General features: G+C 32.8%; 2 protein-coding genes across 4 annotated transcripts in view; one reads left to right on the top strand and one right to left on the bottom strand.

Annotated features, from left to right (window-relative positions):
* Positions 1-25,961, bottom strand: part of LOC139528498 (uncharacterized) — a 403,824-nt gene that overhangs the window by 25,700 nt on the left and 352,163 nt on the right. For all 3 annotated transcript variants that reach the window (XM_071324531.1, XM_071324516.1, XM_071324524.1), the window contains exons 3-4: positions 12,307-12,358; positions 10,392-10,520 (exon numbers count right to left, since the gene is read on the bottom strand). In XM_071324531.1, coding sequence (XP_071180632.1) covers positions 10,392-10,520; positions 12,307-12,358 — 181 coding nt within the window. The remainder of the gene's footprint in view (positions 1-10,391; positions 10,521-12,306; positions 12,359-25,961) is intronic.
* On the top strand, positions 13,491-24,176 carry LOC139520548 (uncharacterized). Its single transcript, XM_071313281.1, has 12 exons — positions 13,491-13,747; positions 15,133-15,241; positions 15,816-16,044; positions 16,719-18,026; positions 18,354-18,443; positions 19,435-19,575; positions 19,979-20,056; positions 20,299-20,508; positions 20,775-20,840; positions 21,254-21,679; positions 22,646-22,798; positions 23,419-24,176. Exons 1-12 carry the CDS (start codon positions 13,491-13,493, stop codon positions 23,784-23,786), a joined length of 3,435 nt encoding a protein of 1,144 aa, XP_071169382.1. The 3' UTR covers positions 23,787-24,176.

Below are 25,961 nucleotides of genomic sequence, written 5' to 3'. Positions count from 1 at the left end.
TACTAAAAACATGTGCAAATACTTGTCAAAGAAGTTGGCGCTCGTCTCATCCGATATGATTCTATATTTATTGCAACTCTTTTTTTGATAGAAGGCCACTGTTTGTGCGTAATAAGTATAGCTGTTTCAATAATTGGAATTGAAATATTTTGTACATATGTTATTTTTCGATATTTTATTCCGACAAGAAGCGTTGTGTATAGCTGACCACATGAATCGTTCTGTACGGTGCATAGTTAAATGAATGTACGGTATATAGTTTTTCATGCTTCGAAGTACCTACAAAGCTATATCCGCTGTACCGATGATACACGATAGTAATTATAATTCGGAATACTTTGCTTGCTTGTGACAATGGTGTTCGACAAGGAGAAAACTTATCACCTTTCCTATTTTATTTACTTTTGATTGACTAAAATAATTTCTTAGTGACTAGAAATATTACATGACTTAACAGAACTATACCAGAAGATCTGGAAAGAGAATTATAAATATATCTTAAGTGTTTTGTTATATTGTTTGCAGATGACACGGTGTTGTTGGCTGAAACAGCACAGGACCTGCAGACTCAACTCAATGCTTTCCATGATTATTGTAAGGCTTGGAACTTGAAAGGAAAGTTGTCAAAATTAAAGTCTTAGTGAGTTTTTTTTTTGGACGGATGCCAAAAAATCTCCGATTTTCTTACAATGATACTAACATTGAGATGATAAAACAATATAACTATTTGGGTATTGTTGTTACTAAAACGGGAAATTTCAATATGACAAAAAACATTTATCCGATAAGGCTTTAAGCCATGTACGAAAACTTGAAAACAGGAAGGATGTATAAGATTTCTGTAAAATGTCAACTTCAGCTTGTTCGTTTATAAAAAATATATAAACACGTGCGTTTGTCCTCCAGCTGGCTTAGTAATTTTGAAACCTCTCTCTCTCTTGTTTTGTATATACTGTAAATAGTTATTATTTTTATCTCTGTATACTGATGTCATACATTGACATTGCTATTATATAGATTTAGAGGCCATAAGTATACCGGTATGGATGATTGATTGACTGTTATTTCGCGCAACTTTCAACACTTTCATGCTATTTCGTGGCGGTGAGTTTATATTGGTGGAGAAAGCAGAAGTGCCCGGAGAGACCCCCTGACCTTCGTTTGGAAAACATACAATTCTAGTCAATTAAGATTGGAATCGAGCTTACCTGCCACGTGCGGGATTTGAAATCGCACACCTAAGGGTTGACATGCTAGTGATACAGCAGTTCGACTACTTATAAAAAAGAAGAAGTGGTATGACTGCTAAAGAGACAACTCTCCACAAGAGGTCAAAATGACACAGAAATTAACAAGTAAAGGTCACCGTACGGCCTACAACAATGATCAAAGCCCATACCGCATATTCAGCTATAAAAGGCCACGAAATGACAATGTAACCACTCGACCACCCAGCGCCCATCACTTTCACCCGAAATGGATGAAAGGAGGTATGGAATGAACCTGAACTCGGTGTATTACATTAACGTGCAGCTTTTTATCATGTTTTTTGTGCATATATTTCACAGTTTCAACTATAGATGATTATGGGTGTATTCTTGAGGTCCAGCAGCAAATTGATATATGCATATTCGTACAAGAACATGTTTAACCCCGCCGCATTTTTGCGCCTGTCCCAAGTCAGGAGCCTCTGGCCTTTGTTAGTCTTGTATTATTTTAATTTTAGTTTCTTGTGTACAATTTGGAAATTAGTATGGCGTTCATTATCACTGAACTAGTATATATTTGTTTAGGGGCCAGCTGAAGGACGCCTCCGGGTGCGGAAATTTCTCGCTACATTGAAGACCTGTTGGTGACCTTCTGCTGTTGTTTTTTTATTTGGTCGGGTTGTTGTCTCTTTGACACATTCCCCATTTCCATTCTCAATTTTAATGTGGTATGAATATTAACCCTGTTTTGTACTAGACCGACACCCTGAGCCGGACTTTTTAACATGCTAGTTCAAAAGGAAGCATTCCGAAGGAAGACATGTATTTCACCTTACCCGGACACATTTTTCTAAAAGTCTTTGGTTTTGACCCGGCCGGGGTTCGAACCCACGACCTCTCTCACTCAAGGCGAACATACTACGACGAAAGTACCACCACTAGACATGCAGTAACCCGCAATATAAAAGGTTTCGTGGGAAGCCGCTCATATACTAGTATTCACCTCTAGACTCAATTAAACAGGGCTAACTTACCGACCATTGATATTTTTATGTGAGGGTGGGGGGCAAGTTGTTTTTTAAACGTTTGATTCTAAATTTCTTGAAAGAGATTTTATCTATTTCAGAAGGGAAGCGAAATAGTTTGTTTCTATTCAAAATGAGGAAAAAATAAAACAATGATGAAACTTAAAAAAAAAAATAAACCATGTTTTTTGTTGTTTTTTTAATTTCGAGAAAGGAAATACACGTGCTCCTTCCCTCAAACTAGAGTCGGTGTCTAACACATTTATTTATTAATATATAATGTACAGATCATCTGTTTCAGCTTTGGATACAAGGATCTGACAACACGTCATTTTATTTTCTGTCCTTGTATATATTACATCAGCCAATGACATTTCAGCCTTCAAATTTTTGAAGGTGTGTATCAATCCAACAAAACCAGAGAATTGAGCGTTTTTAATCTGGTGTCTTAATGAACTTAAAACACTCAGTCTGCATTTATTTATTTTTTACTGAGACCTGTTGTTCTCTTACATATAGAGAGTGGTGTTTTGAATTTTCAAAGTGAAGATTTACGGCAGCGGCTTTTAATATTTTGCGTTTATCCTGGAAACATAATAGATTTAAAAAAAACAAATAGTGCAATGTGTCTGAATATACTCTATAGTAAAGGTACTTTTTGGGTAGTTTTGGTTTTTCAGAGTTTTGTTGTTTTATTGGCTATTATCTTGATAACTAATAATAGAGAAATCTTTTCTTGTAAGGTATAGACAAGAACATATATAATCAAAGTACTGAAGTATGAAAATCGTTTGCGACTTCAGGGAACTAGTTTATTCTTATGTTGCACTGTTATACCACTTTCCAGGTTAGGGGGGTGGGGGGGGTGGATCCCGCTAACATGTTTTACCCCGCCACATTATTTATGTATGTGCCTGTCCCAAGTCAGGAGCCTGTAATTCAGTGGTTGTCGTTTGTTTTTGTGTTACATATTTGTTTTTCGTTCATTTTTTTTTACATAAATAAGGCCGTTAGCTTTCTCGTTTGAATTGTTTTACATTTTTTTATCGGGGCCTTTTATAGCTGACTATGCGGTATGGGCTTTGCTCATTGTTGAAGGCCGTACGATGACCTATAGTTGTTAATGTTTGTGTCATTTTGGTCTTTTGTGGATAGTTGTCTCATTGGCAATCATATCACATCTTCTTTTTCATATTAGTTTGGATTTGCCGTTTGTGGTTTCATTAATATTTACCACACCTTCATTCAATAATAGCATCAGATGAAAAATTCTCTGCTAGAAGAAATTGTTGAAACTTAATTTTCAGGTTTTAACAATTCAGATGAGCGAAACGAGGCGTAAAGATTGATGCCTACGGTTGACGAAGAATTCGCCATAACATTATACCGCGGCAAATTTATAACTATATAAAACTGAATGCCACTTTTCCTATCCCCTCTTTTTTTTGTTACAAATGACCGGTTCCTTATATGAGCCATTACTCTATCAGAGTCCGATTTATTCCCAATTGTTTGTGTCTATCTTGAGAATATATAAAGAGAAACTCGAACAGCTAACCATGATCAGAAAGGCAATATTTACATAAATGAAAATACTAAACTTCGTGTATTATCTTCTTATAGAAAAATTGCTAACGTTAGGTATACCGAAATTGACAAATATAATGCCTTCCCTCGTTAAAACGATCATATAGCATGACATAAAAGAATTATTTATTCAATTCAATAACCTTAACCGTATTGAAGACTCCGTATGTTTATTATTAAAGATTTGCGATTTAAACAAAACTTTGCAATTCATATATATTTTTTACAATTTTCCAACAATATCAGATGTGATTTTTTTGCATCTTAAAACGAGGTACTAACATGCTAAGGTTTATCTCAAGTCTCAACCATTTTCCAAACGGTAGCAACAGATTTGATCCTAATTAGTAGTAACGGTTACTCCGCAGACGCAGATCGGAATCAGTTATGACGTAGACAGTAATCATTCTAATCGTAATCATGTTCATTGACCATAACGACGATGAAAGCACATCATATAATGACGTTTCGACATCATATAATGAAGTAAACCTAACCACATAATATAAGATTACAAGCACATAATATAATGACACAACCACATCATATAAAGATGTTTGCACGTAATATAAGGGAAACTGCACATCATATAATGATATGTACACATCATATAAGTATATTTGCACAGCACATAAGTATATTTGCACAGCATATAAGTATATTTGCACATCATATAAGGAACTTTCAACATAATATAACTATATTTGCACATCATATAAGGATCTTACAACATAATATAAGCATATTTTCACATCACATAAGAATGTTTGCACATCATATAAGTACATTTGCACATCATATAAGTATATTTGCACATCATATAAGTATATATGCGCATCATATAAGTATGTTTGCACATCATATAATGATGTTTGCACATCATATAATGATGTTTGCACATCATATAAGGATATTTGCACATCATATGATGACAAGTGCACATCATATAAAGGTAAATGCACATCATATAAAGGTAAATGCACATCATATAAAGGTAAATGCACAACATATAATGAAAAATGGGCATAATAAGACAGTGTTGGCGATCCATACTGGATGCTTAGACGTCATATTGTTGTTTGGTGAAATCAAGCTGATAATCAGGTACACAGTAATGTACAATGACGAAGTCCATGAGTAGCTTGTAGCCATACATACAATGTAAACATATAACTTACACATGATTTTTAACCTGCATACCGGGATTTGTATGTAATAGTTGCCATTTAGTTTGACCTCAGTCCTTGTAAAACTATCCTGGCTACAAGCTTAAGCCTGGCTACAAACTAGTATTTTATTTTACTCTTAAATTCAGTGCATGTAGCAGTGTAAAATATATATCAACAATATTCCTATCCTGTAATCGATAAAAAACGACAACACGTAATGAAATCCTGGGTTGAGTTCAAAATCGTAGCCGCTACATTACCGCTATCAATATATATGTAACAACTAGTCAATAGCTACATGCTCAATCGTCAAAATCTACTTAGCACTACGTAGCAGCTAAGATATTGAACTCAATCCTGACTCAGAAGTGCATTTGTGGATTCTCTTTCCTCATGAACGACCAAAAGACGAATATTTGGAGGCCAATAGTTTTTAAGACCATAACAATTTAAAGTAAAGGAGTAAACAAAGATTCAATGACTCAAAGACATATTAGAACTGCAATAGATGGTTAAAAGATGATTGTTCAGAATTGTACGTTTAATAATTGCATCTGCCGACATGATTGCAGATAAAAAAAAAAAAGGTCGTAAATAAAAAAACACTAAAAACAAATATAAGGGAATACACGTGCTTTGATAATTTCATGCCTTAACGTACAGTAAAAAATATATTAATTCTCAACCCTAACATACGTTTTGGCTTATTGCGAGTTGATTAGTTTTCACTGTTGCTCCTAAATGATGAGCGTTTGTAATCCATCAGAAATGTGGCTGTTTAATAATTCGCTAGCTTAATTTCTGCATATCATTTCAAGAATAACAAATAATATTGTTTGTAGCAAATCATATATTACATATGAGTCTATAACCTTTACAATTAAATACATTAATAAAAGTTTGTCTAAATACTCGAGTTACGGTCATCTTTCAAAGTTACGACCATCTTGTATCGGTTACGACCATCATCCAAAATACTATAGTTGAAGTTACGAACATCACAATGTAAAGTTACGACCATCATGCTTGAATTTTTGAATGACTATTTTACGAAAATTGGAATGTTTTAATGCATCAAATTTGGTTTTAATATCACCGGACTGCCGAATAGTATGTACAAGACAAGCGGTTTGGTTCAAATGAACCTTTTAGTGCACGAAAATCGGGAAAGAAAAACGTTTCCATAGAGTTGTCTCCCATCTCCGGATGGTCGTAACTTTTAGTTACGACCATCCGCTTACCACCAGACGTTTAGACGAGTCATATATCATATTATATACCGTAAACCAACTTATTTTCGCGAGCGATTTATTTTCGCGACTTTTGCGAGTAGAAAAAAAAATGCGAATATAAATCGTCGCGAATATGTAAACCTTGGATCTTTTCTTATTAAACTGTATCAAGTAAATCAGAAAATCGCGAAATTAAATAGCCGCGAAGTGGTCAAGAAAGGGTAAAACGCGAAATAAAGTATCCGCGAAAATAAGTTGGTTTACAGTATTTGTGAAGTTGTTTTCACCAAATAATAAAAACTAAATGGAGAGAGGGATACCTGTAAAGAAGAAAATTGGAACGAATCGAACCAATACAAAATGAAATGAACAGTCATATATTCTGAAAATATAATGTATAAAATTAACAAAGAGGCAAATAGTTGAATTAATGTAAGCGGTTAAATTCATTAACAATGTAAATTTCTCAAAAGTGGAGAATTCATTTTAAAAAAAGAAACACAGCTCTGGTTTTGATAAATCTTAGTTAGAAATAAAAAGCACGAAATGTATCAAATAATTGTTTAAATTACAAAATAAATGAGTTTAAGAAAAGGCATTTTTATCAAATTGGACAACACATGAAATAACAGTATCCTGAATTTTTTCTTTGGAATTCGCATCGATTGGATACATAAACTTTTTGAGGATGTAACTTCTATTTGATTTTTTTAAAAATCTTCAATTTCAGAATGATACATTAAGTCAAAAGAGCATTAATAAGGAGTCAAAATAAGCTTAAAATATTGATAGGTTATGAAGGTCGTTATCGAGACTAGATCATACCCGCGAATTCGCAGGTCCGTACCTGAGTTATTTAGAACATACGCTTTATTTTTAGCCTGGATGCTTAGACGTCATATTGTTGTTTGGTGAAATCAAGCTGATAATCAGGTACACAGTAATGTACAATGACGAAGTCCATGAGTAGCTTGTAGCCATACATACAATGTAAACATATAACTTACACATGATTTTTAACCTGCATACCGGGATTTGTATGTAATAGTTGCCATTTAGTTTGACCTCAGTCCTTGTAAAACTATCCTGGCTACAAGCTTAAGCCTGGCTACAAACTAGTATTTTATTTTACTCTTAAATTCAGTGCATGTAGCAGTGTGAAATATATATCAACAATATTCCTATCCTGTAATCGATAAAAAACGACAACACGTAATAAAATCCTGGGTTGAGTTCAAAATCGTAGCCGCTACATTACCGCTATCAATATATATGTAACAACTAGTCAATAGCTACATGCTCAATCGTCAAAATCTACTTAGCACTACGTAGCAGCTACGATATTGAATTCAATCCTGACTCAGAAGTGCATTTGTGGATTCTTTTTCCTCATGAACGACCAAAAGACGAATATTTGGAGGCCAATAGTTTTTAAGACCATAACAATTTAAAGTAAAGGAGTAAACAAAGATTCAATGACTCAAAGACATATAAGAACTGCAATAGATGGTTAAAAGATGATTGTTCAGAATTGTACGTTTAAAAATTTCATCTGCCGACATGATTGCAGATAAAAAAAAAGGTCGTAAATAAAAAAAACACTAAAAACAAATATAAGGGAATACACGTGCTTTGATAATTTCATGCCTTAACGTACAGTAAAAAATATATTAATTCTCAACCCTAACATACGTTTTGGCTTATTGCGAGTTGATTAGTTTTCACTGTTGCTCCTAAATGATGAGCGTTTGTAATCCATCAGAAATGTGGCTGTTTAATAATTCGCTAGCTTAATTTCTGCATATCATTTCAAGAGTAACAAATAATATTGTTTGTAGCAAATCATATATTACATGAGTCTATAACCTTTACAATTAAATACATTAATAAAAGTTTGTCTAAATATCGAGTTACGGTCATCTTTCAAAGTTACGACCATCTTGTATCGGTTACGACCATCATCCAAAATACTATAGTTGAAGTTACGACCATCACAATGTAAAGTTACGACCATCATGCTTGAATTTTTGAATGACTATTTTACGAAAATTGGAATGTTTTAATGCATCAAATTTGGTTTTAATATCACCGGACTGCCGAATAGTATGTACAAGACAAGCGGTTTGGTTCAAATGAACCTTTTAGTGCACGAAAATCGGAAAAGAAAAACGTTTCCACAGAGTTGTCTCCCATCTCCGGATGATTGTAACTTTTAGTTACGACCATCCGCTTACCACCAGTGTTAAGTGTAAGTTACTAAGATAACAATCCTTTTAAAAGACAACTCAAAGATACTTTCAAATACACAACTGTTTATATTGAAAATGACCTTCCATGAAAATAAAGAACGGCCAAGTTCAATAACCGAACACTTCTGCGTGCTAGGGGAAAGATTTTAAAACAATGGGAGGACAAATACAAAGTTTTTAAAGCTATAGATCAGGTGTTTTATTCAATAAAAGTGAAATCCCAGGTAAACTCAACCCATAACACATACCTGATCATTCAATGTTATGCTGTGAATAAAATTAAAACTATTTGTTTCTCAAATAGTGTAAATAAAGCTAATAAATGTAGTGTCAATAGTAAAATTCAAAATCAGACAAGATCAGTATTATATTGAGTGAAAAATATTGAAATGATTGGGTGTTAAATAAGGCCTTTGAAAATAAGGCCTTTGAAAATAGTGGAATAGATTACTTTTGGAGTGTCAAAAATGGTTCGAGGTACTTGATAAATTGCATGCTAACAATTGGTGCTTTTTATTTTTTTTTGCAAAAAGATGTGTTATTTCTATGTGACGTCAACAGGCATGATCGCCTTTTTTCATGTCGTCACAGTGGGAATTCTAGAGGAAAGCAAGACAGTTCGACGTCATAATCGGATTTTAACGAATGAAGAACTGAGATCAAATACACGTTGATTATTTTTTTGTATACAATGGGTACAGAAAGGGATACATTGACGAAGAATTAGAGAAACAGTTTTGTTAGTACTAAGCGTCATAATGAGACCTCATTTTCAAGAATCATCATAGTACGTATAAAGATATGTCTTGTCCACTAAACACCAACATTTGTTCAAGCAACAATTATAATTGCAAAGAATTTATTGTAAAAGCTCAAACGCTGAATGCAGACACTTCGTTTTTATACCAATTTTATAGTCACGAAAATAAATGACTAGTGAAAACAAGGAAAACAATACTTATTTATAAAAGTGATACAAATTATGGTGTTTCTTAATACTATTTTGTAATAAAGTACAGTAAAGAAATATTAGTAATAAGTGATATAAGTGGTACTTTACACTTGTAATAAAATCGAGAACGGAAAAGGGAAATGTATCAAACAGACAATAACCCGACCACAAAAAAGAGTGCAAATATACGTTAAAACTAACTCCAAAACATAAATAAACAAAAATCAAAAACATCCTACAAGACTGAAAACGTTAAGGGCCTCCGTACTTGAGACAGACACTCACAGACGGTGGGGACAAACATGTTTTGTAAGATCTCATCCCTCCTTTATACATGTAGCCAATGCAAAATAGGGAATGCATCAAAGAGACGATGACCCGATCACAAGACAGAGTGCAAATATACGTCACCCTTAACTCCAAAACATAAATAAACTAAAATCAAAAACATCCTACAAGACTGAGAAAGGACAGGGGCTCCTCAATTGAGACAGACTCGCACATACGATGGGGACAAACATGTTCCGTAAGATCTCATCCCTCCCCCTTTACATCTAGCCATTGTAAAAAAAAACACACAACGCAAACCAAAACTTAATTCAGAAAGAGTCCAAATTCAATGTCAGAAATGTTACAAAATGATACATAAATCAACAAAGGACAGATAGCAGTCACTAAGATGCCTGATTCAGACCTCAATTAAACTAATTTGGAATTATGACTTCATCATATGATAATCAAGGTACCTCTCGTTATGGATTAGAGTATCATACCATCATAAATTGGATGATAAGAATTTAACTCGTTTCATTCCGACAACTGATTTTTTTCACATGCAAAGACCATATTAATGAATCAAAACCATCTCTCTAAGCAAGTATCTAAGCATGTATTTAACCATACTGGTTTAAAACGATCTGTATGAAATAATATATGTATGTTACTAAGTAGGGAACACAAATGTGGTACCTCATGCTCTGTATTTGCTCCTACTAATTCGTCTCCATCTTGAACATCATGTTGGCTTAGTATAGCCTTGTTCTTTCCATAATCTAGTATGTCTTCGTTTTTCCTATCTGAACCAACCCGTTGGATTTGCTTCCAAAAAAAAGGAAAACATATAGTAACAATTTTAAAACATACTCGAATAAATATCATGAATATCAATTTCAATTACAATTGGCTTAGTATAGATATAAGAAATCAAAATAAATATGTATTTTCGGTTGAACTAATTTATGATGAAGGCTATTGCCAGAGTTAACAGGATCGAGACCTTTGTTGGCAAAGGCAAGTGTAAGAAACGAGCTGTTCTCTCTCTTTCCTCCAATGCGAACTGATTTGAAATGTCTGTAACTAGCAATATCCAAAATGATAGCTGTAAAATTGTATTGGTTTGAATGAGGGTTTGTATCAGTGGTTTCAAAACAGAGTTTAATTATCTAAGGGGTAATAAATATAGCTTTATGCAAAAGTTATGAATGGTTTTTGTGTAAATGAAAAATTGAATGTGCCTATAAAAGAATTATCATGGAGTACAGTTGATAATGTTCATTACATTAGTCGAGCTATATAGGAAGAAATAAGATACTGTAACCATTATTTTTGTCAGTGCAATCATATGAAGTCGCAATTCCCAATTAACGATCCCAATGGTCTTCTTTTGCCTACGGAGAGGCATTGCAAGAAGGGGATTGTTAGTCCTAAGGTATATTTTCATATACTTCACGCCTGTACATTCTACAATCTTTTTTATATTTATATAGAAATAAAATTGAGGACAGTTGACATTCTGTTTCAGTTATACTCCTTCTGAATGAATAAGTACAAGACATAAGGAGATGAGGTGTGATAACAACGATATAACTTTCTACAGAAATTCAAATGAAGTGAATATAAGCAATTAGAGTACGTACTTCAACAGTTTACAAACAAATCCCACATATCAGCTGTAAAAGACTTTGACATGAAAAATATGATAAAACTGAATTCAGAAACCTCTTACGAATAACAAAACAACTCACAATTAACAGACAGACATAAACAAACGACAACCACTGAATTCCTTGCTGCTGTGTTGAGACTGGAGCATAGATAATGTGACAGGGTTTCACATGTTTCTGAATGCTGAATCATCTCCTTAACCTGGGGCAGTTAAGAACAAACTATGATCAATGAGGACAGCACATGCTACAAAATGTATATCTGAAACTGTAACATTTTCTCCAGACTTAACGTTCCGGAAAACAAATCAACTAAATAGCGGGGGCTGTTAAAATCAATATACCTTACTTTAAATACCTCCCTTATTAACTACAAATTTATGATCCTATTATTCTAGTTAGGTCATTAGAAAACTGAAATCAGGCAATCTACTTATTCACGGAGGGAACACACATATATAGATTGCCAGTCTAACATTTTTATAAGGATTATTACAGAACAATGGTTGACCTCCATCCATGTTTATTGATTATACATCTCCAATAAAAATCACAGACGTATTGAATAGTTGATGGACAACAACCATTCTTATGTGCGGCTCCGAACTATCTTTTTCCAATTCAAACATTGACCAAATACGAAGACTCATTAAACATGAAACATTAGACCTATTCAAAAGCACATCAATGTTTCATTTCTGAAAATCAAACTACCCTTCTTCTTCGGTTTTTTATCTATTTAATAAGTATAGTCTGTGGAATAAAAATTAACAAAAATACTTTTCATCTTTTGTGACATAATGGACATGATGAGATCTGCTGATTTTAATCACTGTACACTTTTGTGAGACATTTTTACCATTATTTCGCTTTAAAGTCAAAATATGTTTAAAGTGGTCTACTTTTCTACTTGTCATAAATTTAATGACACAAAATCCTACCTGTACAATTTCTTTTGTGTGTACTTGAGTCTTCTCATGAGGATATTCTTCCCTACAATGTTAAATGTTTTACTTTGAAAACACATGTGTGTAGCATACTAAATATTTCTCAAAAACGTTTAAACACACGTGAATAAATATATAATAAAATTTATAATTTAAATTGGGAATGTGTTAAAGATAAAACGACCCGGATTTAGGATGGGAAACAGCCGATGACCACGAATGAGTCTTTGAATTTGATTTATACCCGCGAGCCCCCTTAATATTGTCAACGCGATGTATGTTAAACAAAACAGAGATCAACGGATACAATCAAACAATTGTGTTGTTAACATCCAAGTTATCAAAAGTAACGATACCCAAGTTGAAAATAATAAAAAAAAGAAGCCCCTGTTAAATATTTCAATACAAACACTTTTTTACAAAGCAAACGCATATGATTAAAAAGCTTGTGACCAAATTGGAAAGTAATAAAATACTGTGTTATTGCACATAGCGGTCATATTATTTTTGGGGGAAATGATGACTAAAGCCGGTACTTCATCTCGCAGCATTCGAATTTTTTTTATTAAAACGTTGGTTTGAAAAAATATTTCTCTGCTGATATAAGTTCGATATTGGTTCAGTGTATTTAATTTCATAATATATGGAAACTACATTACCATAAATCGTTTCTTTTGTTGACTCGTATGCATAAAAACACACAAACAACAAGATATAACATTAAAATAATCTCACAAGGTTAGATGTACAGTTTGCATTTGAGTTGTAGTAAACTCTCCATTAATAAAAACACGAAATGGCACGCATGCGTGCATGTGGTGACTTCTAGTACATTTAATTTAATACCTTTTTTGTTGTTTTAATCACAACTACCTTTGGTTTCTACATCTAATAGAATTAAAAAGCTAAATCTTACAATGTATAACAGGATTTGGATACTCACAGGATTTGAGTATTTTTAGTTCATTTGCATTGCGACAAGTTCAATGGTATATTCATTACTTTGTTAAAAAAAATGTGTTTTTAAGTAGTGCTTAAATAATCATCGGAGTGGCTATTTGTCCGGCCATTGCAATGCGCATGTCACAAATTCATCATATACTTGCGCGTATGACGTAATATTATCTGCAGCAGCAGCAGGGGTCAGCGTGAAACCCGATCACCGAAATGCTGGGATAATGACTGAACACGGCGGTATTAATGTCGGGGATACATTTTCCAGTTTTTCAGCTCTTAACACGCGAATTCGACAGTATGAAGTACAAAACAATATCGAATTCTATAAAAGGGATTCAAGAACAATTGAATCCGCAAGGAAAAGGAGAATTAAAAGGGAATTGAGCGAGGACCTCCAGTTTTATCAAATCCGATATAGCTGTATAAATGGCGGAAAAGAACACAACAGCAAAACTAATGGAGAAAGACCTAAACAAAGGTATGTTTATACAATTAAAAACATGAAAAAGTGACGATTCATTTTCAAACACCAATAATATTTTATTTCTGATAAGAAAAAAAGGGGGGGGCACATCCACCTCCCTCAACGACCGACCTGAATCTTTAAAGCTGGTTTTACCTTTTACTAGTAGGTTGGCGATATTTTTATGTGCTGAAAATAAGTAAATTATCATTTGTTGTACATGTAATCTGGTGTTCCTTATAAAGGAAGCTGATACGGAGATTGTAAGGAATCATACATCATAAACACTGTTGGTCGGTTACTGTTCCTTTCAAACAAGTTCCCATGCAGGAACACAACATACTCATAACATTAAACTCGTAAGAGGATAACTATAATGTTGAAGATGAAAACTAAGACATCCGTCATCGTCTGTTCAATCATCGATATCGGCCGCCAGATGACTGCTGCATACAAACATAACACAGGCACTTGTTTTCCATATACTATTACTAGCCGAGGGTCTTGAAGGGATAGTTGATCTTGCCATGGATAGAAAACATGTGCCTCACTGCCTGTGATACATACCTATCAGTAAGTTACATACCAGTGTCAACTTTTTAAAATGTCCATGGCATGGGGTTTTTAGTTGCAAGATGGCTCTTGCAGTTATAAAAAAACCTTGAAGGGGGGCTTTAAATGCATTTTTATGTTGTTTTTTTATTTTTGCTTCTCCATACTATTTAAAAATATTTCATTATTTGTCTGTCGTAATATTTTGATGTCATAAAACAAAGTATATGACGTCACAGTAGAAAAATGATTGTTGCATGACGTCAAAAGTGCAAGCGGCCAGGTAAGCCTGGATTAAACATACATGCCATAAGAGGGATCTCATTGGGGGGTTCCGATCCCGGATCCCACTTACTGTTTTGTCAGATTCCCGTATCCCGCTTACTCTTTTGTCAGATTCCTGTATCCCGCTTACTGTTTTGTCAGATTCCCGTATCCTGCTTTCACTATATACGTAAGCAATTCTCATTTTTTTGGCATTTCCCGGGTCCCGCAAGACCTCATTTCCCGTTTTCACGACACAATAATTTGACTTTCACGTGTCACGCTTACAAAAAATCCGCAATCCCGGGTCATGCTTAGACCCCAATGAGACCCACCATAAGGAGTATAATATTTTATGTCCCAATTTTCTTTTGTTTCCCCTGTCGCTTCTATCTTTTTTCTGAATCTAAAACACTCACTCTCATCATGCTCATATGATGTGATATGAGAACGGCATTTAAGTGGAAACAAATTATTTCATTCAGCCACCTTCTGTTGCCCTTAATTTTGTGTGACTACATTGTTAGCTACGTACTAATACTAATAGAATCATGGCAAAATTATGTATTCATTTCTTTTACCAGCTCATTCAGGAAAGGTTGTCCAGCATATTTTTCAGTGGGTGTGTCAGAAGATGGAAAGTTTTTGGTTGTGAAAAGCATTGAAGACCATCATAATCATGTGATATCAAAGGTAACTAACGGTAGATATGATACATGTACATGTTGTTAAAAAAATGCTTGACCTTTTCAACTGACATACTGTGAAGATACTTTTATGTGTGGAGTACATTTTCGTGCATTATCAAAATTTCCTTATTTTTTTTTTTTTTTAAATGCATGGATATTACAGAGCATTTATGTTCTAATTGAAAATTTTACCTTTCTTAGGGAATATGAATTTGTGGTTGGAGTCAATCACAAATACCACAAAAAATATTATCCCATGAATACTACTTAAAAAAATTACTTTAACAGTACATGTACATTTGTACAAAATAAACCTAAAAAAGTTCATCATAATGTACAGCAGTAGTACTGGGACTCATTAGGATCTAAGCATGACTCGTGAGAGTAAAATTATTGTGCCATGAAAACAGGAAATGAAGTCTTAACGGAAATTATACAAAAATGAAAATTGCTTACTTCATATAGTGTGAGCTTAAGCCTGATACAGGAATCTGTCACGTTTCAAGATACTGACCCAGCTTAAATACAAAATTTGACAACATGTATTTATCAATTAATGTAGAAATCTTGATTTTTAGGGTTTGTTTGAAATGCTCCCTCGTGAGAGGAGACTACCAGAAGAGGAGCTAAAGGAAGCAGAAAAACTGGTTTCCTTACAGGTGAACAACAAGCTGATGAGGGATCACTTGCAGGATAAAACTGGAAAAAAAGTTATCCTGAAAGACATCAGCAACATAATTTCAAAAGTCAATGCCAGCAAGAAGTCAGATAACATTGAAAGTCTAGTCAGTAAATTAAAGAAGACAGGTAATTGAAAATTCTGAATATACAGACATTTATTGGGACATTGTTTCACTAACCCATTTTGTTTTATACTATTTATGGTATCATTTCTAGTTTGTATTTGAGAAAATAAAAAAAAAGAAACAGTAGAAAATAAAAGACAACTTGTCATTTAATTATATCTGCTAGGAAACCATAAATACACCTAATCGCTATTTATTCCATTCCGGATAAGTTCTAAAATTACACAACTTTTTCATCCAGTTGAAGCTATCTGGGACCCTGTTTAAACAATATGCATGATACTTTTTAATGAGACCTGTTTAAACTACCGTTAATACTTCAAACAAAATATTTTAACTTCGATTTCAATTTCCATAAAAATAGGTCATTCTATGTCAAAGTTTCTTGCATGTCTTAATGGTCATTTCTAAAGTTTTTCCTCCCTCAGCTCACTACTAATGACCTCTGTTTTCAGCGGCATTACCCAAATAGGAAGCTGTGTAAATGACTGTTTTCCCCAGATTGGACTAAATAACCATAAGGTGTATTATATTAATCATGTATCAGTATATTGCTTTTGATAATGATGGAGAATTGACCATTGCACCTCAGTTTATCTATTTTTTGTCTTTGCAGGATCTGTTGTTGAAGTTTTTCATGATTTCAATAACCAAGTACAAGGAGTTTCTACCAAGATGAGGAAATGCAAAAAATATTTTCGGCTTACTGTGATATTGTCTTTGTTGATGCCACATACAAACTTAATGACCTCAGGATGCCACTGTATGTCATTATGATAGAAGACAGCTTAGGACAGAGTGAAGTTGCAGCAATTTGCTTACTTAACTCTGAAGAAAAGCCAGTTCTACAGCACCTTATAAAATGCTTTCAAAAGCATAATCCAGACTCCTCGGGGATAAAAGTAATAATGGCAGATAAAGATATAGTAGAAAGAGATGTTTTTAAAGAAGAATTTCCAGATGCTTCTCTGCTCATTTGTAAATTCCATGTATTAAGAACATTTAACCGTGAAATAACCACAGAAAAAATGGGCATTTCATCTGCCCAACGGTATGTTGCTTTAGAACTAATCCAGAAACTAGTACACAGCAGTTCAGAAGAAGATTATAATGCTAACCTTAAACTCATTGAGACAACATGTCCCAGGCAGATATTTAACTATATTGATACTAACTGGCATAATATACGCAATGAATGGGTTTTAGGGCTGACTTATTTCGAAGGATCTCTTATGAACACTACTAACAACAGAATTGAATCGTTCAACCAAAAGTTAAAACAAGTTATTAAGCTGTATTCCGGCCTTGACTTATTTTTTGAAAACTTTATTTCATTGATAGGCACACTAAGAAATGAAAGAGACTATAAAGGTAGTGTAGAGATTCAAAAAGTACCTGTTCACATAAAGGCAATGAATACCACATCTGCAGAATATAAGTATTCACAGCTCTTGACAGGCTATGCTAGTTATTTCGTTATAGATGAGTTAAAGAAGGCTAGAAAAATGGAGACCATTTTTAAAACAACCAACAGTACTAGTCACTCTGATGATGATATGGAACTTAATACAAATTCATGTACATGTAATTTTAGAAAGTCGATGGGACTACCTTGCAAGCATATTTTTTTTGCAAGGTTGATAATAAGTATTGAGTTATATGACACTGAGTTATGTGTAAGCAGATGGACTCGTTCATATTACAGGGAAAATACAAGACTTTTCAGTACAATGGTTTCTTCAAGTAAGAAATTTTGTAACAGTTCAAGCAATGTATCACAGGTTGTATATACAAGAAATACCACATTACATGTATTATCAGAGAATCAGAAATATAAGAAGGCATTCTTTGTTGCTCGGAACTTAGCAGCTGCTTGTTCTGCTGTTGGAATGAAAGAATTTGTGTCAAGAATAAAACTGTTGACGGAAATAGAAGAGCTGTGGAAAAACAATCACACAGTTGAAGTTGAAGAATCATGTACCGGTAAGTGAACTTTAAGTGTGACAATATAAAAATAAGGAGATGCATGAATCAATTTATGGATCCTTGGAGATGTGGTTTAATTGCCAATGAATCATTTATGATACAACTATCCACCAAAGTTCAAATGGAGTGGAAGAAAGATAGAAAGAAAGTAAGGATAGAAAAGTTCCAGTCGTATACATTTTAAAGGAAATAGTTTATAAGTATTTGCAGTGAATTAATAACTAAGGATACCTTGGGATCTCCAGAACCCTGGGACTGTTGTAACCATTATATTTGGCTCTACTTCATCAAAATTGTAATTTATAACATTTTTTTATATTCCAGAATCATCAGCAAAAGCAGAGCCTGTGTTTGCTTTGGATATTGATAAGCAAGTACCAGTGTATATTGATGAAGTCCATGCAGTCTCAAATGGTAATTCTAACATGACGTCCTTCAAACGCTTTGAGTACACACCCGTGGTAAAATATGAATATATTTCATGGGCTGTTCCCATTGTACCCCCACGTCATATGTTTTTTAATGAATGAGCGACTCGACGTCATAGAACAATGACGTCAGAATATAAGCAATTTACGGGAAAATACACGCTTGTGAAACGGAAAATCATCACAACAAGGAAACGTTAACAAATGATGCTAAAATGAGTTATATTAGCCGTTTTTGTATACATATGAGACATATAAGTACAATAATAATTAGATTAATCTAAAATTATCTAAATATGTTATTATAAATAGTTTAAGCATCATCATTTATTCAGTTTGCTCCGTTATTTTACGTCAATTTAATAGTGCGTTAATATATAGGAACGGCAAATAATGCCATCACCTAGAGCGCTTCGATCCAAAATAATTGCCGTATTTGTCCTATTAGAATCGAAATCATTCATGGGGGCTTGAATATATCTAGATTTTACCACGGGTTGTCCCTTTATGCCGATATTTTACCCCTCGCTATCGCTCAGGGTAAAATATTTGTCATAAAGGGCCAACCCGTGGTAAAATCACGATATATTCAAGCCCCCATGAATTATTTCTTAATTAAATAATAGGGTTATTATGATAATAGCAGACAAATTAAGAAAACAAAAAAAATAGAAGCTGAAAGTTCACTTTTATACAATGAACAACCAGATATTTTAATAAACATTAGTGGCACAGCAACTGATCAACAAAACAAGTCGCATGAACATTTCTATAATATATTCTTCAATAAATATAGATCAATACAATACAGTAATTAATCTATAATACAAGGACTGTTTATAGGGTTGTAAAAGCCTTCACACATTTCAGTGCTTCATACAAAATAAATGTCAGTCAATGCTTTAACACACTAATGAATTTACAAATAAACATTCTTACTGAATAATATCTTAATCTCAACTTTTATTTATTTCCAGAGTCCACTGTAGAAGTAGATAACGGTTTTATTCTTGAAGGACAGACAATAGTTCCTGAAAATGCTAGTGTTCCATGTATTGACATTGTTCTTGAGGAACATACTACTTTTCCTGAAAATACTGGTGTTGAACTTATTGACAGTAAGAACTTTTCAGTTACAAGCACAAAAGTTTAAACATTTTTATATGAATTCAGCTCCACTGAATATTGGTATTTTATAGGTTAAATATAAGAAAAAGAAGATGTGGCATGATTGCAATGAGACAACATTTACAAGAGACCAAAGTTTGGTTTTGTGATAGTTTTTTACTTTCTCATAAAAGAGGGATGAAAAATACCAGAGGGACAGTCAAACTAAAAAAAAACTGACAATGTAATGGCTAAATATTAAAAAGGCAAACAGACAAACAATAGTACACATGACACAACATAGAAAACTAAAGAATAAGCAACACGAACCCCACCAAAAACTGGGGGTGATCTTACGATCTTAAGAATGATTATATTTATTATTCATAATTTAAAAGTATATTTGGTATTCAGTTTCAGTTCCTACAACCAGTCATAGAGCAAATAGTACAGCTAGTGTATATACTGATGATCTTAGTATAGCGGTTCAAGGTAAGGCTTAAAATTAAACATACTGGTACTTGTTGTCTCCATCTTGGCAGAAAAAAAATTATATAAGAGGGTGAAATATTTAATAATTTTATTTGTTTTACATATATACTATTTAATCTCAATTTTATCTATGAACTGTTCTGGACAATGCATGATGCTCTATCAAAAAAAAAGGAATACTATTTTGTATTAAACATCTCTTTGGTTAAATACATGATTAAAGTAATTGAAATATTTTTCAGAATTTCTTCACACAATAGCTGACCAATCAGCTGCTCTTTGTGCTGAAAAGGGTACATGCAGAATTGATGGAGATGAAGTGAAGAATTGTTTGGATGAATTGCTACCATCAGCTGAAATATTATTAAATCTCAATAATCAGGCAGCAGCCAAACAATATTTCACAGAGGAGGGCTGGTTGACAGTAGAAAGTATATTAAGAATACTTGAAGGTATAAAACTACTATCACTTTTTGATATTTTATGCATGTTCTATTGTCGGTAATTTTGGTACATATTGTTATGTATACAAAAAAATCAGAAGTCATTTAAGAACTGTGAATGAACTTTTAGTATATCGATGATATTAAAAAAATAATTTGGTTATAATTGCAATGATCAAGATCTTTGATTGGAACTACCCATAAATAGTCATCAATTATACTTCATTTGTTCTAATGGCTTATATACTTGAACATTTCATACTTATTATTTGTAGATCAATATTTGAAGCAAATAAAAAGGAAAGAGTTTCCATCCAATGTTTCACAAAAGAAAGGAAAAGGTATTTATAACATGTTGATATCTTATCAGTTCCAGAAGCAACAGTTAATAAGACCAAATTATGAATTCATGTGAAAGAAATTTCACCTTTGTAAAATAGTCGAACCATAAAGTGCAAAAGAATTTATCAAACAATAATAGACTGTCTGACTTAAAACTATTAAGAATAATGTAGTGATGGTCATTTAACATATTTTTCATTTAATGAAGTGTTCTAAATGCATAACTTTTTTTTATAAATATAGACAAATCTGTAGAACATAACTCCTGTAGATATTTTTGGCACTATTGCTTTCAAAAATCAAGGAATTCAATCAATTTATTCTATCAAATTTCTTAATATACTTCACTACCAAGAGTTATCCATCTTTAGTTCTATAGGTAATTGATTTTTGAGTATTTTATTTTTCATAGGCAAAAAAACTTCAAGAAAAAACTGTTCTCCAACCAAAGGTATAGAAAGTGAAGGAAATAAAAGGAAAAGGAAGAGGGACGTACCAGATCTTGAAAACAACATTTGTAATGATAAGGATGACACTATTACTTTCTTTCCTAATGTAATGGAAACCATGCAAAGCTTGAGAGGAGAAATTATTGATTTCATTAAAATGTATGACCCCAAAAAAGTTCTGCCTCGAGTAGGAAATCCTATAAATACGGTGTTCAAATACCATGATGGGACTAGAAGTTTGAGCGATGATCAAAGAGACAGTATTACACAGTATTTATGTACTTTTCAAGAAGTTCGATCATTGTCTCATATAGATAATGCCAGTCTCATCCACAGCCTCATTGAGTTTATTATCAAAAGAAAAACTGAAAATGATCTTCATCAGAACAGTATGTATAACATTCGAATAGAGCAGAACACAATTCTTAGATTAACGGAGTACTGTGGATTCATTTATTTTCGTGGGTATCAATTTTCGTGGAATGCTGAAAACTTGCATATTCGTGGATATTTGATTTTGTGGTTTTGTCAATGTCTGTATACAATGCCTATTGAAAATATTTTATTTGTTGAACATTTGAATTCGTGGTTCACCTTTTCCCATGAAACCCATGAAAAATTGGTATCCAATGAATATTAAATGAATCCACAGTATTATTTGAGCACTTTATCATGAATATATAACTCATTTTGTTCTGCTGGGGGGGGCAGGCTAAAAAAAACATTTCTGAAAAAAGTTTACCTGATCCATTTTAAAGTTAAATGTTGTTCATCAATTTTATTCCATAACATGAAAACCATTCTTTCAGGTAAAAATTTTAATATGGTCAATGAAATGGAGATTATATTGATTTTTGTCTATTGTGCTGTTTATGACTTATGATCCTTGCATGCTCTTTACAATGACAATAAAAAATGTAAGTATTAACTGTTTGGGTTCATTTAAACAGACTACATTGACCTATAATGGTTTACTTTTATAAGTTGTTTTCTGGATGGAGAGTTGTCTCATTGGCACTCACCTCACTTCTTTCTATATCTATTCTGATCTCCCTTGACACCATTTTCGAGTATGGTCTTGAGGAAACAATGAAAGTCCGTAGGAAGGGGACGATAAATGGCTGATGCATGTTAAGAGAGCCATATCTCTTGCAGGTTAAAGACATCCTTATAGATTTCGAAAAAGTGCAGGCAAATGCCGCTACAACACATCCCTCGAACCCGCAAAGTGGAAAGGGATTCATATAAGTTGCAAAACTTGTTTCCCAATCCAATATAAACAAATATGTTTTAAACTAAGTTTTTTATTTATGTACTCATATAGTTGGTTTCAAACATATTTTTTTAACTTTTAGATGAAAGCCTTAGTGATTTAAAGATGCCAACAAAACAAAAAAGAAAGGGGAGGCCAAAAGAAAGCCAACAGACTGTTATTGGTTTACCTAAAAAAAGAGGAAAGAACAAACTTTTTCCTTTCTTTAAAAGAAGAGTTGATGAAAAAGAAAGAGGTTTGTTTTCTTCGCCTATCAATACTAAATTATGTTAGAAATTTGCCAATTGTATTCAAATATCCATTTTTGTTAAATCAAGATACTTTGTTCATAAATAGTTAAAACAGACGTAAAAGTCAATGAGACAACTATCCATCAATAATTTAATTTTGGATGTAACATGTCTTCTGATTGGCTGACGTTATTTTGTTATCAGCCCATATACATAATTAAGTCATGTAACCTGAGGTCATCAACCTTTTTTATGGTTTTCTACAGTTTAAAAATTTAGAATTAGATTATAAGAAATGACTGTAATTAAATATTTTTTCTGTCTATTCCAGTAGCATAAAAAATGTGGTGCACACTGTTAATTAACCAACTACGTGCGTTATTCAGTGTGCACCAATTTGTTTTGTTATTTCTTCATAGACAGAAAATATATTACAGTCATTCCTTAATTGTTCAAACAAAGTGGATAAAAGCTTTTTGGTTTAGTGCTTTGATTTTCTTTGAAATGATATTACACTATTTCTTGAAATAGTTGTTGCAATGATTATTTACTCTCATTAAGCCTTATGTTGCCTTTTGAATATATATTGTGCATTATGTATAACTTACTTATTTTTTTTCTTCAGAAATACTTAGTTGGTTAGTTAGTGTAGATAGTGTAATGAAGGCATCAGGAGGAACATTACTGGATGAAGAAGATTTGGTTGGATTATCGGAGGACTCATTACCTTACCGATGTTTAGATGATTATGTTGATTTGACAATTGTTCAAAAAAAATTCACTTCATCTGCATGGTTGTTTATATTATCTATTGTAAAAGAAAAACAACAAAAGGGTGGATATATTCTTTGTACATACTGTAATGTTTTTATTACTACAGAAAATGATGATGCTGTTGAATGTGACTTTTGTTTGTTGTGGTGGCATATAAGTTGTATTAAATTAAAGTGCAAGCCAAAAGTTAAGCATTGGTATTGCAAATCATGCAGGTAAAACTGAACTTATGTGTTAATATGTATTTGTAGTTTTGTTTAGCATTTATTTGTTATTATGTATAGTGATCTCAAATGTTTTGCAATGAGATAAACTGGTATTTTTTTGGTAGTTCAGAAGGTAGAACACCTTGTATGTAGATACATTTATGATTTTGTTTGTTATATGTTTATTGACTGTGCCCTCATTTTCATGGTTCAGTGACTGGTTGAAAAAGATATAGTTTTTTATCATGTGAAATACTGGTTATGAGTAAAAGGATAAAAATATTTGGTGTATGGGATCCTTGTTAGGTCTACATGTCTTTTAAACAGGGTTCATCTGACCTTGACCCCATTTATGAACATGCTGTAAGCTATGTATCTGATATTTTAAAATTAGTGAAAAAAATATTTAATAAGAGTTGTGCCACTTGGAAATAATAATTTATTGAATATTGCATTGTAAGCTCTCACCAGTTTGCATTTTTCTCTGAATTATTATGAAATTAAAAGAGATTATTATGAAATAAAAGAGAATTATATTTTATTTAAATGAGATTAAATTCAGTGCTAATCAACGATTTATACATGAACTTCCATCACTTCAACAGATAAATTAGAGACAGTAGACATCAGAACAAAGTTCTTTTGTATTTATTTAAAGGGATCCAATATCAACTGATGTTACAGTGATATTTTAGTATTGTTTTAAATACAGATAGTTTGTAGTTTTATGAGATCTAATTTATTATATGTACATGCATTCCTGTAATATGAAGTTCAATTTCATTCTTTGAAATTGTATAATAAATATATATGAAAAGATATTGTTTTAAAAGTCTTTTAATTTCATGATTCAAATGTGGTGACTGTCCATCTATACTTGTTTTAATTAATAATGTCCTTGTTTCAATAAGGGGAAATATAATTTATATTAATATTATTTCTTTTTTTGATTCTGGTTTGTATTTTTTTTCTTTCAAACAGTCTTGTCCAGGACAAAACCTTTTATTATCATTTGACCTAAATTTATAATATTTGGCATTAAGGTGTATGTCAACAGAACACAATATCTGGCACAACACCATGACTTCTGAACCCTGAACTATGACATTAAGGTCAAATAATTTATTTCTGGGACATTTTTGTGTCTAAAATATTGAAATGGCTGGAACATGGGAAGACTTTCTATCAAAGATGACAGTTGAATTGACCCTTAATATATAAACTCAAATAGTTGTTTTATATAGGTCAATCCCAAAATCATATTTATATATACAAGTCTCAATTGAAAACAACGTTCAAACCTTTGATTGTGTTGAAAAAGTAGCATTTTTTATGTGTACATGCAAAACAAATTCCTCGATAGAGGCGTTTAAATACAGCACAAACAATTTTTTCTACAAGACCTTCAAAGTGAAAAGTATTTTTTAAACAAAACTTATTTGACTTGGTTTGAATAGGACAAACACAGGATGTTTTTATACCCTACTGACTGCCATTGGTTGTTACCAAATAAACATATCACGGGATGTAATAAAATGGATGCTAATTGGTTTTTTTTTATACCAAACAGAAAACAATTACTGCAAGACTTTTTCTATGAAACCATTGATGTTCATGGTTGATGGGTCATCCCCTTTATCATAGTGATAATTCTTAAAATAATTAAATCTCTATTTATTATTTAACATACATTTTCTACCTTAGGGTCATGGTTCAACTCTATCATTCATTGTCCTATATTTTGCCTGACGATCAGTTACTTGTGGTTAGCACCAAAAGATATAGAAATGAGGATAAATTACACACCTATTAACCAAATCAAGGATTTATATAGTGTCGCTACACAAATCTTGACCAAACATAATATACAAATTAAAAAAAAACAGCTGGTGGAACAATTTTAATGCAGCTAGTGATACAAATATTACCAGCACTATTCATCAGGCTAGCCTGACAAATATTCTTAGCAATATTATTGTGACTATAGCCCAACAAATAGCCCTAGCACTATTCTTCTGGCTAACCGGAAAAATAGCCCCAGTACTATTCATCCGGCTAACCGGACAAATAGCCCCAGCACTATTCATCCGGCTAACCGGACAAATAGCCCCAGCACTATTCATCCGGCTAGCCGGACAAATAGCCTCAGTACTATTTGTCCGGTTAGCCGGACAAATAGCAACTGCCA

The sequence above is a fragment of the Mytilus edulis genome, chromosome 1, assembly GCF_963676685.1.
Source record: "Mytilus edulis chromosome 1, xbMytEdul2.2, whole genome shotgun sequence".
Lineage (NCBI taxonomy): Eukaryota > Metazoa > Mollusca > Bivalvia > Mytilida > Mytilidae > Mytilus > Mytilus edulis.
The sequence above is the reverse complement of the archived record's forward strand: the minus strand, read 5'-3'. Positions and strand labels throughout refer to the sequence as shown.

What these genes read in the sequence shown, in the direction of transcription:
- LOC139520548 (XM_071313281.1), top strand. Translation starts at nt 13,491, where the DNA reads ATGACTGAACACGGCGGTATTAATGTCGGGGATACATTTTCCAGTTTT. An exon ending in TGGTGTTGAACTTATTGACA is followed by an intron (nt 19,576 to 19,978) that starts GTAAGAACTTTT and finishes TTTGGTATTCAG; the next exon opens with TTTCAGTTCCTACAACCAGT. An exon ending in TATATTAAGAATACTTGAAG is followed by an intron (nt 20,509 to 20,774) that starts GTATAAAACTAC and finishes TATTATTTGTAG; the next exon opens with ATCAATATTTGAAGCAAATA.